Source organism: Vanessa tameamea, chromosome 10, assembly GCF_037043105.1.
Source record: "Vanessa tameamea isolate UH-Manoa-2023 chromosome 10, ilVanTame1 primary haplotype, whole genome shotgun sequence".
NCBI classification, from domain to species: Eukaryota; Metazoa; Arthropoda; class Insecta; order Lepidoptera; family Nymphalidae; genus Vanessa; species Vanessa tameamea.
Window position 1 is genome coordinate 12,335,216 of NC_087318.1, and position 17,827 is coordinate 12,353,042.

Consider the following 17,827-nt stretch of genomic DNA (forward strand, 5'->3'; position numbering starts at 1 on the left):
ATCAAATGTGTGAACAATTCTGGTCCATGTATAGAAAACTATTCGGATCACATTCGCTTGCACAGTGTGATAGTATACACCACTGTCCCACACATTGTTCTGGATAACTTATATTGGAATAGTTTAAGAGTAAACAGCCTGGCCTGCTATGTAAGTTAAGATTTATATTACTTTGAATAATACATACAAAATTACATAAATATACCTTTTGCGTTTAAATTATGCATTAAAAGCCATGCTGATTAATGTTTTATTTAATTTTTTGCGGAGCAGTGTTGTTTACAAATAGCTTAGCAAGGATGCCTCTACAGGTGTCTGTGATATACGCTTGTAAAGATCGTCCATTGAACCCTCTATATACTCACTGTCTCCCATGACCGTTCCGTTTCGCTCGAACACATAAAATAATCTTACATCTTTGATAAGACAAATTGTACATTTGACAACTTGTGTATTTTACACTTACATTTTTTCAATTTAATTATAGAACATGATGATTAGCGATCGATATAAGGAAAAATTGTAAAATCATTTTTAATAACAATCTCAGATAGCTGCTTATGTCAGAATGCCCTGTGTTTGAAATTATATAGTTTTATATACCATAGATTTGCTACAATGTAAAATAAGAGGATTGAAATAAGTCAGCGTTATGCAAACTGTTTATAATACTTGTAATATATTGATGGGAATAACATATTGTTTGCTATTGTCAACAAATCAGAAGTATATAATATGTTGTTAATATAAGCTACATAAATAAAAAATCTACTGGACTAGGTTTTCCTATTTTAATATAAGTGATGTGTTGATTTGCATTCGTAAGTATTAAAAGTTTTTAAATTAGTCTAATTTGAAGTGTTTCACACGCGGCAAATACTTACCTTTTTAATGAGTACAAACCGTCTGTCGTTTTTCCTTAATGGATTTTGAACTCTTACAAAGCGGAGAGCTTAATTTTCGTTAGAGAAATTCGCCAGAAGGCATAAGTTAACTAGTTGCTCGCTTATTCCGTTTCCAAGAACAGATATCAATGATTTTAAATATTATTTTTAACGTTTATTAATATATATCATGGTGATTATAACAGATGTACTTAAAATACGATTACATTATTATAAAATATATAATGTCTCCATTTTAAAATAACTTTTCTAACACTTCATATCTGTTATTGGAAACTAAATAAAATTGTGTTTATTAAAATTTACCGTTTAACATCTTGCCGCATTGTATTATGAAAAGAAACACCAATGAACAAGCTGTCGATACTGCGCAAAGTAATTTCGCACTAAAACCAATGTATTAAAATCCATATTGGGATGAATAAATAAATAATGGAAATCCCAATTATTGTAAAACGACATATAAAATGGACCTCAGTAAAAATAATAATGTCAAATTTGTTATAATAGAAATATTGTATATCATCACCTAATCTCAAAACAATTCTTGGAAACATATTAATTGACATCTTTAATGAATAAAACGTATATTGCCGCCATTTTGAAATAATTGTCGGTTGATCGTTGGATCCATTTTGTATGTCAGTTGCCAACACAAATAATAATAAAAAAAAAACGAACAAAAGTTACCATCAGTGCATTTGATAGCTAGGCTGTTGTAATGAATCATATATAATTATATTGTTATATTTCGCCAAAGTTTGTATTGTAAGAGAGTTTTAACATTTATTTCAAGCGTCGCTAGTAAATTTAACTATTTATTTTTATTAGTCTAGCAAAATTCTGTAGCTAATCGATTTGTGTTTTTAGTGCCACTTTATTATAAAACTAATACAATAATTTGCCTACTTTGCATGTTCGGTTTAGTTATATACCTATTATCATGTTAATATGTATATGGCTGAAAAATTTCAAAACTAAATTACTATTCAATTATTTATTATTATACACTTATTACGTTTAGTATGCTAGAAATATGAGGAAGGATAATAAATAATTTTAATTATATTAGGTATGTGTTTTATTTGACTATTTTATGGCACAAATTCTTTTTTTTAATTGACCCCAAAGAAGTGCATGCACACTTAAAAATAATACTTTGGTTACATACCGATTAATAAAATCATCAAATGTAATAATATATGAAATTAGAATTGCCGTTGGAATCTAAATCCAAACCAATCAAAACAATGTAAGTAGGACCAAGGACAAATAGGCTACAGTGTAAGCAACTAAAATAAAAATAAAAAATCTTTATTTAATCCTACAAATTCAAATGCATACATCAAAAGGCAATTTCCCGTACACAATCTTGATATTTTGTTCGATTAAAAATATTATTTTTTTACTTTCTCCTTTAAGTAATCATACAAGTTTGTTCTGGGGACGTCAGCTTGACAGTATTCTAGAATATTTTTATACAGTTCACCTGAAAATAAAAACATTGTAATGACGTCTTATATATAATTAGGTTCATTTTACAGACAATTAAATAGTAAAATTTTATTATGTCATTTATTATTTTCAGATATATTTACTTATTTTATTTATTTTAATATAATTTTTGGTGGGGGTCAATTATTTGAATGTCTATAGTTGTTTACACCTTGTACGTGCACACGTCATCCATTTATTGAATATCTAGTCATGTTTGGATGTCAAATTGACAATTAAAGCAAATTATCTATCATTATTATAAAATATAAGTTTTGCCAGGGCTCGAAAAGTCAGATGTAAAAACAAACTATAGTTTTCATATGACTCCATATACATACCCACAGTAATCTCATATTCAATTAGCAAATTATAAATGATGTTGATATCATCTCTCAGTTCTACATCTCCGAAGGTATAATAGGCCATTGGTCTGCCTGCTTCCACACAGGCTATCAGTTGTAGCAACGACTTGAGACGAGCGTTACCGCCGAAAGCCCCGCAGCCCCAGTTGCCGGTCGCTACTCCAGGGAAATTTATAACCTCCTTTGTAGTGTGGATTGAGAATCCTGTGTATGCCTAAAAGTGTAAAATAGTAATGCTAAGCTTCGAGTGTTCAACAACAACCTAATTTGGGTTTTATATGAAAATAAATATCCGGCATCGGCTCCGCCTGCCTGTGCCTGTGGGGGAACCCACATGTCCTCTTTTGTAACCGTGCCCCGACAACGTGTATGGAAAATTTCATAATTCAAATCATTTCAAAATTGAGAAAAAGTTAAAAAAGCTAGGGTATCAATTTTTGACTTCATGTGCCAACGTTTCACGACGAAGCATTTGAAGAGTAAATAAAAAACTAATTTTATCTATTTGGTATTCAATAATTTAAAAGTTTTATTTTTTTCACTTTGTCTAATATCTTTCCGTTTCTTGGAGTCAGATTATGAGATTAAAATATATAATAGAAAGGGCACTTGTGTTTGCTAAAAAACTTGACATCGTCTTATCTCTTGCGTAGTTAGGTAGTACTCATTAAGAAAATCGGCCAGCAAAACATCATCATCATCTCCTACTATTAACCACCGTGGCCGAATCCTGACAGACCATTATAATATAAAATAACGTACCTTATTAAGTTCCCTGTCCACCATCTCCTTGGTATACTGTTCTTCTGGTTTCGGGAACCTCTTAGCATCCAAAGCAAGTATTGCACAACGTCTTCGACCTGATGAGTCTCTTGGAGTTTCATCTTTATAATCACCAGACCATTTGAAGGTCATGCTGTAACCTGAGTGAGTGCTGAACCGTTCGCTACCTGTTTAAGAATTAAACTTTATTATATAAATATTTGTCTGCAATAAACTCTGTAATAGCATTAAATGGAATGTGATTAGGTCGGTCTGTTCCACATCGTTGATAAGTTAAAAAGTGTCGGCGCTGTAAGAACTTCTTGTAATGCCAGTGTCAATAGCAATGATATGTGTGTGAGTGTAGCATAGGGTGGGCCAACTAACGTCTGTTTTCCGATAATTAAAAAAGGAGAAAACACGAGGCTTATAATGCAATCCGAAAAGTAAGCTAATAGTTCCTCACTAATGACAAATTTATATATAAGGAACGAAATTTTCGTGACCGTCGCCGCACTAAACATCTTAATTTAACATTTACGACAACAACTACATTTAGATATTTATAGAGTAGGGAATTTTAAAGTTTTTGCCTCGATCCTATTTACTTGATCAGTGGTGTAACCAAAAAGAATTTGACAGATTAGAAATTAATTCGTAAGTGGATTGGTTCCTACCACCACGAGGGTTGTTAAAGCGGTTATGTAATTAATCGAATGAAGTCCTTAAAAAAAACTTTAGTCAGCTCTAAATACATATATCTATACTCTCGGTATGAGACGGGTTCACTATATTCTACACAATACATCAAAGTAAACAAAATATAATAAATTGTTTACCCACCTATAATCATAATAGCCTCAGTGGGTGCCATGACTTCTGCGAAGAGAAGAGACACGATGAGTTCGGGGTTGGACACAAACCGTATTTCCTCTTGTACAGCACCACGACGGAGAACCCCACCGCCGATGTATCTGAACATTTTTACATACTTATAAAAATGAATAGATTGCACCACAGTCGGTTAAAATCGAATTGATATTGTTTATTAAAGAGTTTGATTTATTAATTCTGGCATCTAAGGTAACGATGATACATTATTGGCTAAAATATTGCCTTTATACTGACATACAATCATTAATCTTAAATTGGGTAAATCCCTAAAGTTCAATAACCTACCGTACGAATATACATATGTCTTTATTTCAGAAACGACTGTATAGTTCAATTATTATTGAAGTGCTTCTACGTGGAAAGTAAAATTGGAAGGTGCAATGGAAATGACGTTAAAAGAGACTATATTATATACTTTATTAAAGAAAACCGAAAGTAATCTACTTCATAGTTAACTATCTAACTCATACTACGAACAAGTGCTAGTTTTAATTTGCTAATTTGCGTACTTAAATATACGCTCCTCTTGTTTTACTTACTTGTTAGCGAAGTCCACTTGTATGCAACCAGACGCGTCCTCTATAAGTGTATCTGAATCGACAAATAATTTTGTTTTGGATATCTTTGAAGAACAGCTGTTCCAATCTGGACAATCATCTATTGGTATATGATGGCGGGAAAATGTTACTACTCCATTTGGCTTATCTGCAAAAATGGCAAAAAACAAAGTCAATTGTATGAAAATCCTATATACCTACAATACGTGAATCTTAACCGGATATCGCCCGTTTAAACCATTTTTAATTCATTTCGAAAGTGTTACACTGCAATGATCCTGTTTTCTATCTACTGAGTATAAGATATAGATACCTTTGTATATTCTTCCGAAGTAATGGCAGATGCATTTTAATTTCTCCATCACTTTCGGTCCACCGCCATCGTACAGTCTGCAATAATTAACTCGGATTTATTATTTTTATATTTCTTCTGGTACTTAATACTCTAACGTAACGTACTTGGTCTGGCTCTTCCTTATTTTGAGGATATTCTATTTATTGATATAGTTTAGATAAACATGTTTTTATATTTGATTAACAAAAAAAGCGAAGAAATAATACACTATTCAGTATGGTGTAAGCTCTATGTTTCCAGCAGCCCATTTCAACCTGGTGAGTATCGTAACAGCCGACCAAATGATATTTTATTTCAAGTCTAATACCATTAACACACACAGAATGGCAACTATCGCACAAGCAGAAGTACTAAAAAGTTAGTCATCAGGAGACGGCCAGCCGTAAAAGTGGGTTCCAAAAACTCTTAAGGGTAGGTACCCATTCCACATATATTCTACCCCTAGACAACAATAGTTAGTATTGCTGTGTTCCGGTTCGAAGGGTAAATGAGCCACTTTAATAACAACATTCATAAGGGACATAACATCTTAGTTTCAAAGATGTACAATGTATAAAGTGACCCAGAAATTACCAGAATCCTATAAAATTTAAAAAACAGTTACGAGTATGCAAGAAAAAGGCCTTACACTTCCTAGGTCCCAAATATATGGGACACTAATAATTAGTATTGAATATGTACTCACGAGTTGAAATTAACCGGCGGATATGTCTTGTACTCGGAGTCTCTTCTCTTATTATTTCTTTCAGGGAACGTGCAGAAGAAAGCATTTGCAAATAAACTGGCTAATTGAAGTTGAGTGAACGATATCGACTTGTTCTCACCTTGTCTGAAAACAATTTATTATATATGTTACTGTAAAAGCTCGAACTAAGGTAAATCTTAAGATTTTCCAGTAAAACCTAAGATTTACCGACATGAGTTGGTAAATGTAAGTATTTATTATAAAGGGACGACTTTTTCGGACTTTTACCAGTCCAATCTAACCTAACCTAACTACTAAGCTTTTACAGTAACATGTATTCAATACTTTACGCCTAATCATGTCTCTCAAGCTATGTTAAAAGCTGTTGCAGATTTCTTAATAAGCTATATGGCTTTCGGCAGCAAATCATCAAAGCAAATAATGATATTTATATGTTACAGAATATTTTATGTCATTCTTAAGGCAATGCGAAAAAAGGGTGGATTAAATTTATTTCCCATTATATTAAATATCAGCGATTAAAATTCAACTTGTCCATTAGTTTAAGTCGTTATTATAAAAATCATGCGATGTGAACTTGTTAAAACTTGGTATCGTAAGTACAACAATATTACAAAAAATATCACTAAATCTATAAAAATAATCAATTTACTGCAAATATACATGATAGTAGGTATCGTAAATATATTTTAACACAACCGTACGTATTGCAACTTTGTAACATCCCCTAGGGAGCCTCTAACTTCGATGTTTAAATAACATTCTAAATAGAATAATACACACATACATAACATTACATATATACACACAGTTAAGTATTTGAGTGCATGTAGCTCTCAAATAGTTAATCAATATAGCCAGAATATACCTAACAACTTTTATTACTTATTAAGAACTTTCAATGAGCTAACAATGTAAGTAAATAAGTTTAACTTACTTCAAAAGTGGTATAGGCGACTTTATGAGGTCGGGTAGTGACAACGCCAATTTCACAACTTCAGGGAGAGTTATATCGAAAAACTTTTTACTTTCCGCTTCGTCCCAATACTGAAACAAACATGTTTCGATATAATTCGCTATCTTAAATAAAATAATATACTTACTTATAATCTAAAAAATATCTCTGAATGCGTATCAAAATCGAATCGATATATTTAAAAAAGAACACATTTTTATATTGTAATATTAATTATACATAGCAATCGTAAACTTATTAGGTACCTCGTTGAAAAATTTATGTAGAGCCTTAAATTTCCATATTTCTTTAAATCCCGACTGGTAAGTCAAAACAGCATCCAAGAACTCTTGGCTATTATGTATTGGCTTGGACAAGGCACTTTTTATCAAATCCCATTTCTTTAGAACTTTCTCGTCGTTATCCTAAAAAAAACTTTTGAAATCAAATGATTCATATGATTCGCATCAAAAAACAATATAACGCCATTTTAACTTGTATAGGTACGTAATTAAATGATAAAAGGCCATGCACGAGTGGAAGTTGTTCCGTAGAATGCTGGATACGTACTTCAATAGCATACACGTTATGGGCGGAACATGGCAATTTAACATGGTCTTGATCCCATTTGTCTTCTCCAATTTTCGGTTTCAAAGTTTCATTAAAATTTCCGTCGGAGGGTATTTCGTATAACACAGTATGGGATTCCCCTTCTGCTACTGATGGGAACTCGCGACAAAGCCAAGGTGAATGTACCCCAAACATTGACTTGAAGAAATCATCGGTTAATATCTTATCAGAACTCATAATTGAATGTGACTATGTACCTGAAAATATTTAATTGTCGTCATAATCTATTTAATCTATAATCATGTAAAAATATCAAAGCAAGTATGGGCCTTTTCGTATTCATTATTAAGAGTGCCTATTCCAATTTCCGCTTGTTAATTTCTGTCATTTTTAGGCTTGTTCCGTGCAACTGCGTGTCCGTGTATAATAACAACTACATACTATAGTCAAATCAATCGATATAAAGAATCGTGATGCTATTACATTATTCATTCTTATGTGGCATTATATACTTTATGTGGCACGCAACGACGAGCAATACGTTCTCTCTTTGTGAGTGATCGGCGCAGAATGCCAATTAGGGCGTTGAGTTTCAACGTTGATAGGTAATTTTGAAAAAAAAATTAATTATAATTTCTCGTAGTTTAAACCAAATCAATTTTTTGTGTAAACAAATATTTAACTTTTATAATTACAAAAGTATTTTTTCGGATAACGATGTACTTTTGTAGATTAAGTTTGAAGCTTAATATTATGAGAATATATATTTTTATCAAAACATTCTAAAGAAAGCAGTCTGCTCTTTTTTTTATGTTATAGGGGGTATATATAATTCAAGCTGCTCTACATTGGATACGGTCAAATGGAAGGAGCTGGTACTGGGGAGCACCCGCCCAGAGGTGAGAGCAGTACTTCATGTGAGGCCGAATTTGCGCATTGTAAAGTCTTAGGCGATGGGCCAACGTGAAATACTGTCTTGCCTTGCTGAGCACACCGAACTTTTTTGATGCCAATTTGGCTTTGCCTTCCAATTGACCGCGGAACTGAACGAGGCTCGAAATATCAACGCCAAGTATTCCCATACTAGCTGTGGCGTCTATCGGAATGTTCTCAAATCGTGGAGATACGACGAATGGTGTTTTTTTGGCGGTTAACGCGCAAACTTGCGTCTTTTTGGGGTTGAAGTGGACTAGGTTTAGCCGGCCCCAGTTCGAGACTTTGTTTAACGAAGACTCGATTTCAGACACAAGTTTGTTCCGGTTTTCTTCGACGTTTTCCCGAGAAATATTAGCACGGCTGGTGTATGACTTGTCTATGGTACTGTCGTCTGCATAGCAGTGAATGTTACTGATTTGCAACAAGTCATTGATATGCAGAAGAAACAGAGTGGGTGATAGAACGAAGCCTTGGGGAACACCAGCATTGACGAATTTTTGGTCGGAGCATGCACCGTCGACAACGACCTTGATGCTCCGATCTGCCAAAAAGCTGGTAATCCAATTGCATAATTTCCCGGAAAGCCCATGAGAAGGAACCTTCGAAAGAAGCTCTTTGTGCCAAACGCGATCGAAGGCCTTCGCTATGTCCAGACTGGCTGCGAACTGCGAACTTTACGAACTGCACTCGTTTATATAGTGTTTAAATAAATTATTTACATTTTATTTTATAGGTTATACAGCTCAATTCACATGAATTGTTGATATTTTTAAAAATCAGTCAACAATCAAATACAAGTCATTTTTATTTATGATTTTTTTTTTCGATAGATTCTATTAATTAGAAAATATTTTTTTGTATTATTATTTATTTAGGTAACTGAGAAATATTTGAGTCCCAATCCCTTTAAAAAATCTGGTCAAAATGGCTAAATCGTCTTAATATTGGTTTTGTAATATCAATATCAAAATACCTATTTAAAATTATAATATTAAACAATAATTTATTTTTTGTTATAGACCTATACTCATGACAGCACTTCCCTCAAAGTTCAATTATTATCGGCGTGTTTATTATTTGTGAGTGACGCTCGTGCTTACGAGATGTGGGTAAAATATTAAGAGTAAAGACAGCAAAGAGTACAAATAACAGTATATTTAAGTTTATAACTTCGTGGCTGAATAGATCTATACGATGTACAAAATTGCAGATTGAATAATTCCCGCGTTTTTGCGAAAGAGTAGTATATCACAAGCCAGAAACAATTTTACAAAATAAAAAAAAAATATCTTTAATTATAACAAAACTTTAGCATCCTAATCGTAGTACAATTAATTGATATATTTATTTTAATCAGTTGCACTAATGTTTAGTCTTCGTGTCTATGATGACAATCAAACAATAAAAGTAATTTATAGCCTATAGCTATACTCTGTATCTCCGTACTCTGGTTCTGTCTAAAAGTAAACAAAATGTTCTTTCTTGAAATTAAATCTTATAAAATTTGATAAATTTCAGTATAATTGTAGTAATAGTGACATCTTAAGAAAATAATGTTGTATTTTAGATATTGATATAAATAGGTTCTATTATTCTATCCTATTAAAAATGTATTTAAAAGTTACTGTTGAACCGTACAACATTAAATTTATAATATGTAAATATTATATCACATGGTCTCTAAATATTTAAAGCTCTATATTATCCTGAATTTCACTTACCAGGACTTCTTTAACATAAATGTAAATAATTAGCACAACACAACAATCACCTTAAAAGACTATGATACTACGAATAACATTTTATGCCTACAAATACTTTTATTCGCATTTCGGCGTGTTATAGGTTTAAAACTCGGAAGTATTATAATCAAGTTGTGTTACTCATCAAAATAGTAATATCGAATATGACATATCAAACACTAAACAAAAATTTATTTGCTTTAAAGTTGCACAATAATAATAATTGTGAAATAATACGAAATTTCAACTTCTTAAAATTATGTTTATCGAACACTGGAATAGTCTTCGATTACATTTTTTTTTCCTTTCGAGGTTAATTCAGATTACAGGTACACAATACCATAATCAAAATGATGATTATAATTAGTTTACGCTTTACTATAGCTTTCTAAGGAAGTTGGATTTATAAGTCTAATACTAATAATAATACTGTAGGTATTATAAGAAAATAATTAAATTAATGTAAGCTATGCCACACCTGCTAAATTTAATTGATGGTCCATATGAATATTACGTCATAATTATCTTATTTTCAAGGTCTACGAGGCAAAAAACTTACAATACTTACTTATGTTAAGGAGTGTATGAATAACATAGTTGGTAAAAACAGGAAGTCGAACTCTGGGGACCTCAATTATTGGCCCTAAGGTGCAGTTTAAAAAGCCATTATTTTATATAGACAAAAATTATAATATTGCGCCCAAGCATAAAAAAACCATATCACAAAACCACGATTGATTAAAAAATATCAACCGCCGTGAAAAAAAAATTCATTGATACAAACTTGTTTATAAAGACCATACCCAAGTTTTTCGAATATTGATAAAATTGTACTCAATGGCAATAAAAAGACAAACTCGATAGATACAATGTTTTTGTTATATCTTATATCTTTATAATTCCTGATAGCTTAAACACTCAAAAGTGAAGTTACTGTTGTTTTTCTAATTAGTAATCCTAATTATTTATATCACAATACATAACAACCTTATAATTTTTTAAAAATAATTTTCATTATAAAAATGTCGGTAAATCTGGAAGTCACTGTATAAAGGTAGTGGCTTGGCACTTATTTTCAACTTCTTAAATTTTATTTCACGAAGTCATGATAATATTTTTAATCCAAAATAGTCCACTTTATACAGTTACATACCACGTACATATAGTCCATTCCACGAGTTACAACTCCTAGATGCCAATTCGCCAGTCGCATTTCATTAGTCGATTTGTGCGGCTAGAATAAGCGAGATTATTCCTGCATATAAGACAATCTTAAGGAATAATTTCGCCAATGAAGGTCACGCGCTTTTACCAATTAGACACGAGGGCAACTTCTTGAAGGGCTCGTTTCGTGAATTAGATGATTCAAGTGCTTAATATGCGTTTATGTTTTATCTCGATTTCGACAAAAACATTGTGAAATTTCTTTCACTGTGTAGCTTTGTGAGTTGGTACTCGTTAAAGCTAAAACTAACCCACTCTAATAAACTCCATAACAATTTCTTAATATGAAATAGATGATGATAAATTTGCCTAGTTTTGTAAATAAAATAAAACGATAAGAAGATCAAATGGATTCGGAACTACACAATAACGTAAATAAAAAATACGCACGAAAAATTTATTAATAAAATAAATACAATCTCATCCAAAAATCATGCTGGTTTCTTTGAGAAATAATCTGTTATTTTCTTTGCTAACTTTTTTTTATCATTAGGCGTTATATTTGTTTGCAAATTATCTTCGATATCCATGACCGTTTCGTACTTTGCAGTTTTCTGTTCAAACATTGAATTTTGGTGACAATTTAGATTTAATTTTCCACTATCATTGTCTAATTTCTCCATCTCGTCAAATAGTTTCGTCGTTTGGCTGAATGGTTCGATACTTTCGGCCACTTCACGCTCACTTGTCAATATTTTATTTTGATTAGTGACAAGTTTTTCACTAAAGTCTTTGTTCTTGTGTGCGATTTCTGTTTCGTCTGATTGCATTTTCTTAGTCGTAGGCGTAATAGATTCGCTATCATCGTCTGTTGTAAACATGTCGGGAGATCTATTTAGATCTAGTACCACAGATAGAGGCAATTCATAGTTTTCAGTTTCACCACCCTAAAATCCATATGAAAATGAGATTATGTATATTACTAGTTATTTATATATTTCAATATGTATTTCATGATTATCATTTTTAGTAAACAGCTTACAGAGTTCTCACGTTGTAGTTGGTTTTGACAACGTTTTTTTTCTAAAGTTTCTTCCAAGAATGTGAAAATGTTTGATTTTTGAACATCCTCATTGCAGAATTTAAGTAATATTTCATAGAGCTGACCTGTAAAATTTTTAATTTTTTTTATATGATCGAATATGTTATATAAAATATATTTTCATTCATAAACTAAGACACTATACACATTTAATAATATTCAAATGATGTCGTCTTGAACAATTTCGCCTACGGCGGCCAATATCAAGGGAGACTAATCAACTAAGCAGGATGTATAGCGCACAAGTGTACGCGAACAAGTGTAAACACAGACGCAGTCTATTCCCTCCCTCACAAGGCACAACCGAGACAACCGAAGGAGTCTAGGTGCGGGACCAACTGCTCTACGTGCTCTCCGAGACATGGGAGTGTACACACATCCATCATACAGACTCCGGGATGCCACTGAGATTTATTTCGATCGAAATATCCTATCCGCTCGATCTGGGGTTCGAGCCCAGGAGCTCGCGAGGCAGTCGAAATAATGATTACTGTCAGAAGGTTCACACAAAGCAAAGCGCAATCACCGACGGTGACGTCGTGGTGCGCCAGCAGCTCGTGCGCGCGCACGAGGCGGTCGCGCAGCGCGGCGTCGCCGAAGGTGTAGTAGGCGAGGTGGCGGCCGGCGCGCGCCAGCGCCATCATCTGTATGAGCAGCTTGAGCGGCGCCGACCCGCCGAACGCGCCGCAGCCCCAGTTGCCGGTCGCCACGCCCGGGAAGTGCGGGCCCGCCGCGTCCGCCGTGAAGAACGAGAAGCCGACCCACGCCTGCGTGCCACACCACCATTACTTCGCCTTCGACTTACGCTTTGAGCTACTTGAGTATGTATTTAATGGAACATAAAAATAAACGATATATATTTGTCTTGTTTGTAAATGTAACAATTTTGATTAACTTTGCGGTAGGGCTTTGTGCGAATCCATCTGGGTGGGTACCACTCACTCATCAGATATTCTCCCGCCAAACAGCAATACATAGTATTGTTGTATTCCAGTTGGAAGAGTAAGTTAGCGGGTGTCAGACACAGTTGGCATAACATCTAGTTTCCCCAATTGGTAGCTCATTGACAATGTATATATAATATTTACAGTTCCAATGTCTATGGGTATTGGTAACCACACAACATCAAGTAACCCATTTGATTTCTAAAACTTAAAAAAAGATAATTTTGGTCTGAATGAATATTGGAAACTCCAATTGGCTCCATCTCCCCGCTGACCTTATCGAGTTCCCTAGTGATGGCTTCCTTCTTGTACTCCTGGCTCTTGTTACTGAAGGGCTGGGCGTCGATGGCCAGCACGGCGCAGCGCCTCCGGCCCGACGAGTCCCGCGGCGTGGCGTCCACGTGCTCGCCCGCCCACTGGAAGCTGTGTCCGTAGCCCGAGTACTTGCTGTACTGCTCGCAACCTACGAAGGTCATTTTATTATTTAATATCGGAATGAAGACGATCATAACAGCTACCTTATCATAACGGGACCATACTTGTAGACTTAATAGTAACTCCATAAGAGGATCTACGACGTCAAATCTCTAGTGCATAGATTTACACCGGATCACTCCTACTCTTCAAATCGAAACACCCAAGTAGAGTATTGTTGTTTGGCGTTATAATGGCTATGTTATTAGCACAGTAAAGTCATATGTTAATATTAAATAAGCATATTATGTAAACTGTTTACTATGAGATACACCTTTGTCTATCAAATGTTAATACTTTTACAAGTATGGGTTTATATTACCAAACCCTACATTTAAGCAATTCTTAAACAATTGCTTCATATTTCAAAGCGGCACAGTTATATAATACGAATCATTAATTACCTATGATCATAAGTGCTTCGTTAGGTCTCAATGCTTCAGTAAAAAGCATCGATATCATCAACTCTGGACATATCATGAATCTAATTTCTTCTTGAACGCTACCGTAATTCAAAACACCGCCGCCGAGAAATCTGAAAGGAAAACAAATAATGATATTATTCGTTCAAAACCTGATAGATATTATGATTTTTTTTACGAAATAGGTTGGCGGACACGCAAATAGTCCACTTGATGGTATGTCGTCACCATAGACAATGGCGCCATAAGAAATTTTAACCATTCTTTACATCTGTAATGTGCGACCCATCTTGGGAACTAAGTTTGGTGAGCCAAACTAATTAAGGTGAATGAGCCAGTGTAACGGGCACTAGGGACATAACATTTTAGTTCCCAAGCTTTACGCCAGCCTTGCATTGGTTATATGAGAAATTATTAATATTTCTTACATTAGAGTAAGCTTTTCGGTGAAAATAATGACTAATAATTTGAGTTTACTTCCATTCGTTAAATATTAAAAGGGCACGTACTTATTCGCGAAGTCGACCTGTATGAGTCCGTGCGCGTCCTCGATGGTGCTCGTGGCGTCGGCGTGCACGCGCAGCGCGCCCAGCCGCGCCGCGCAGTCGCGCCACCCGCCGCCCGCGCGCCCCGCGCGCCGCGACACCGTCACCGCGCCCGCCGGGACTGTACTGCAACACGCGCTTACTCACACACCGGGACACGCGTGGCCGTCGATACAACTCATGGCACGCGTCGAAGCAGTTGGTAATAATTGTTTTTAAAAAATCTTTTTTTTTTTTTTTTGTAATAAATGTTACACCTAGAAGCCACAGGGCCCCTTAAAATTAGAATATAAATACGAAATACAAACATGAAATATAGTATTACCGTTTGTGCAAACTCTTCTGAAGTAATGGCAGATACATTTGAGTTTTTCCAAGATGTGGTCAGACGGTGAACACTCAAATAACCTAAAAACAGAAATTCTAATAAATAAAATAAGCAATAGTTTTAACCTAAACAATATAATTTTTTTACGTTCTGTCACATATTTTAACAAAGATTGCAGGTTCAAAAGCAGGAAAGCTTATACAATAAAAAAATTCAACTCACATACTGAAATTAAAGTATGGATATGAAGCATATTCTGAGTCCCTCTTTGTTGTGTTTCTCCTCGGGAATGTGCAGAAAAATGCATTTGCTAATATAGACGATATCTGCTGCTGTGATAATGATATTGAATGGTTTTTATTCTGCCTGTAACATTAAATTAAAAAAAATGCTATAAGAAATCATATCAATACACCATATTTATAAAAATAATATAATTATAAATCAGTCTAATAAATAATATGACTCAATAAATTAACTACATAATAATCTAACCAGATTGCCTGAAATACATCTGGCATGCCTTGATCTTAATGTTAATAAATACGTAAGGAACAATTACTTCAATAATGGTATCGGTGACTGTATCAATTGTGGGAGAGCCAGAGCTAACTTAATCATTTCAGGAAGAGTTACATCATAGAAATATTTTGTCTCCTCTGCTTCTAAGTGCTGAAAAACCAACACAACAGAATATTATGAGCATAAAAACATTATCCATCTAAAAATTAAAATTATTTTCCATTAGTACAGCTATAGAGCAAACAATTATAACAAATCCACTTTTGTTAGTGAAATCTAAATATTTTTTATAGTTACTATTGATATTTAATAAACTGTTTATATCAATGTATCACAGTTAGTTACCTCTTCAAACAGCTCATACAATGATCGAAACTTCCACTTGTTCTTAAACTTAGTGTTGTAACTAAGTATGGCACTGGCTAGCTCTTCAGTATTTCTTATAGGTCTATTAAGTGCTTTCTGAATCATGTCCCAACGCTTCTTTAAATGGGTTTCACCAGAGCTCTATTAAAATAAATAAATATTAAAGTAGTTCACATAATTCAAACAAATTTAAAAAATTACTCAAAATACTTATTAAACAAAAAGGGTATCGTAGGTTAGGATAGGTTCTCTTTACATTCTGTAAAACATTGCATTATGAAGGCTATTGTTGTGATCAGGGCCCAAACCTTCACGATATTGTTATATCAGACACTTTGTTTCCCCAAAGATGCACAGCTGAATATTAAAACCAACCCAACAGTTACACTTACATTTTCAACAGGATACAAGCTGTGAGAAGAAAATGGCATTCTAACATGCTCATGATCCCACTTATCTTTGCCAATCTGTGGCTTAGGCGGCCTATCTAGTTGCGCCCCACTAGCAGGTATGTGATATAAAACACTGTGGTTGTATGCTGGCTGCACTAAAGGAAACTCTGGAGCACCCCATGGCGAATCAGATCCAATAATTTGCGATATTGGAACACCTTTCCACTCACAATTGGTAGACATCGCTTTTTGTAAAATGCCTGCGGGTTACAAATTTATGAATACTATATATACATATATTATGAACGAGCAGTTTTCAAAGATACTACTACTTACAAGTTTTTAATATTTTTTTGTAAGCTCTACTGTGATTCATGGAGCTTTGTACATTTTGTTATACGATATATATGAGGATAACGAATTTCACTACAAGCAGTGAAATTTAAAATTTTGTAATCAGTGAAAAGAAAGTAAATCAAATTACAAAGCGAATATCGTCACATGTACTTAAATTACGTACAAAACAAACTGTAAAATGAAAATTGAAAAACACCTACTTCGTTGAACGCGACCTATACATTCCTTCAAACAGCTGTCAATGTCATCGGTCAACAATTTAAAGCCACAGAATACGTAGTACGCTTTACTCAAAAGTCAACATCACATCAAAGGATGCAGATATGGAAATCTTTTTTGAATTATATACAAAAGGTCGACACACTGGAAAATAGGACACCTACTTAGTTTCCTAGAACCTTCCATAGACATGGACTCTAACAAATAATATTAATCATTCCTTTCATCATCAATGCACCAACAACCTTGGGAACAAAGATGATATAAAGTGCCTTGTCTCTGTGGTTACATTGGCTTACTCACGCTTCACACCTGAAGCACAACAATGATAAGAATTTTCAATAGGTGCCCTTAACCCACCAATACAGACTTACACAAGCACTACAGCGATGAATCTAACAATATTAAAATCGTGTAGTGGAATATTAAATAGTAATTTTATTATTGTCGTTATTCGTAACAAACAATAATCTTGAGCTCCAAAATAATTATTGATTAGAAGGGCTTAGAAACAGATTTAACCAATCTTAAGTTTGTATTGATCCTATTTGTGTTTCACTTAAATTAAATAATCCGTAAGTATTATTTTACTGACCGTGAGGGGTCACCCAATTCTATATGAGAACCAAAACTCAACCATTTTTGTATTGTTCGGAGAAAATAGCCAAAACCTTACGGCACGAACAATGTATGGAAATAAAAGTTTATTTCCATATATTTTTATCCCAGGACATAATCATTAATTACAGTA

At 33.9% G+C, this 17,827-nt stretch overlaps 2 protein-coding genes across 2 annotated transcripts; both read right to left on the reverse strand.

Moving 5' to 3' along the window:
* Positions 1-2,204: 2,204 nt before the first annotated feature.
* LOC113391430 (poly(ADP-ribose) glycohydrolase) lies at positions 2,205-7,828 on the reverse strand. Its single transcript, XM_026627426.2, has 10 exons — positions 7,564-7,828; positions 7,260-7,418; positions 6,976-7,085; positions 6,018-6,161; positions 5,291-5,367; positions 4,960-5,125; positions 4,370-4,500; positions 3,527-3,714; positions 2,741-2,978; positions 2,205-2,394 (listed from the first exon to the last, which is right to left on the reverse strand). The coding sequence occupies exons 1-10, from the start codon at positions 7,798-7,800 to the stop codon at positions 2,303-2,305; spliced, it is 1,542 nt and encodes a 513-aa protein (XP_026483211.2). The 5' UTR covers positions 7,801-7,828; the 3' UTR covers positions 2,205-2,302.
* Positions 7,829-11,852: 4,024 nt separating this feature from the next.
* LOC113391339 (poly(ADP-ribose) glycohydrolase-like) lies at positions 11,853-17,068 on the reverse strand. Its single transcript, XM_026627315.2, has 12 exons — positions 16,837-17,068; positions 16,501-16,760; positions 16,088-16,249; positions 15,783-15,892; positions 15,443-15,586; positions 15,218-15,300; positions 14,857-15,013; positions 14,330-14,460; positions 13,727-13,914; positions 13,034-13,274; positions 12,448-12,572; positions 11,853-12,352 (listed from the first exon to the last, which is right to left on the reverse strand). Exons 1-12 carry the CDS (start codon positions 16,874-16,876, stop codon positions 11,897-11,899), a joined length of 2,097 nt encoding a protein of 698 aa, XP_026483100.2. The 5' UTR covers positions 16,877-17,068; the 3' UTR covers positions 11,853-11,896.
* Between the last annotated feature and the right edge of the window lie 759 nt (positions 17,069-17,827).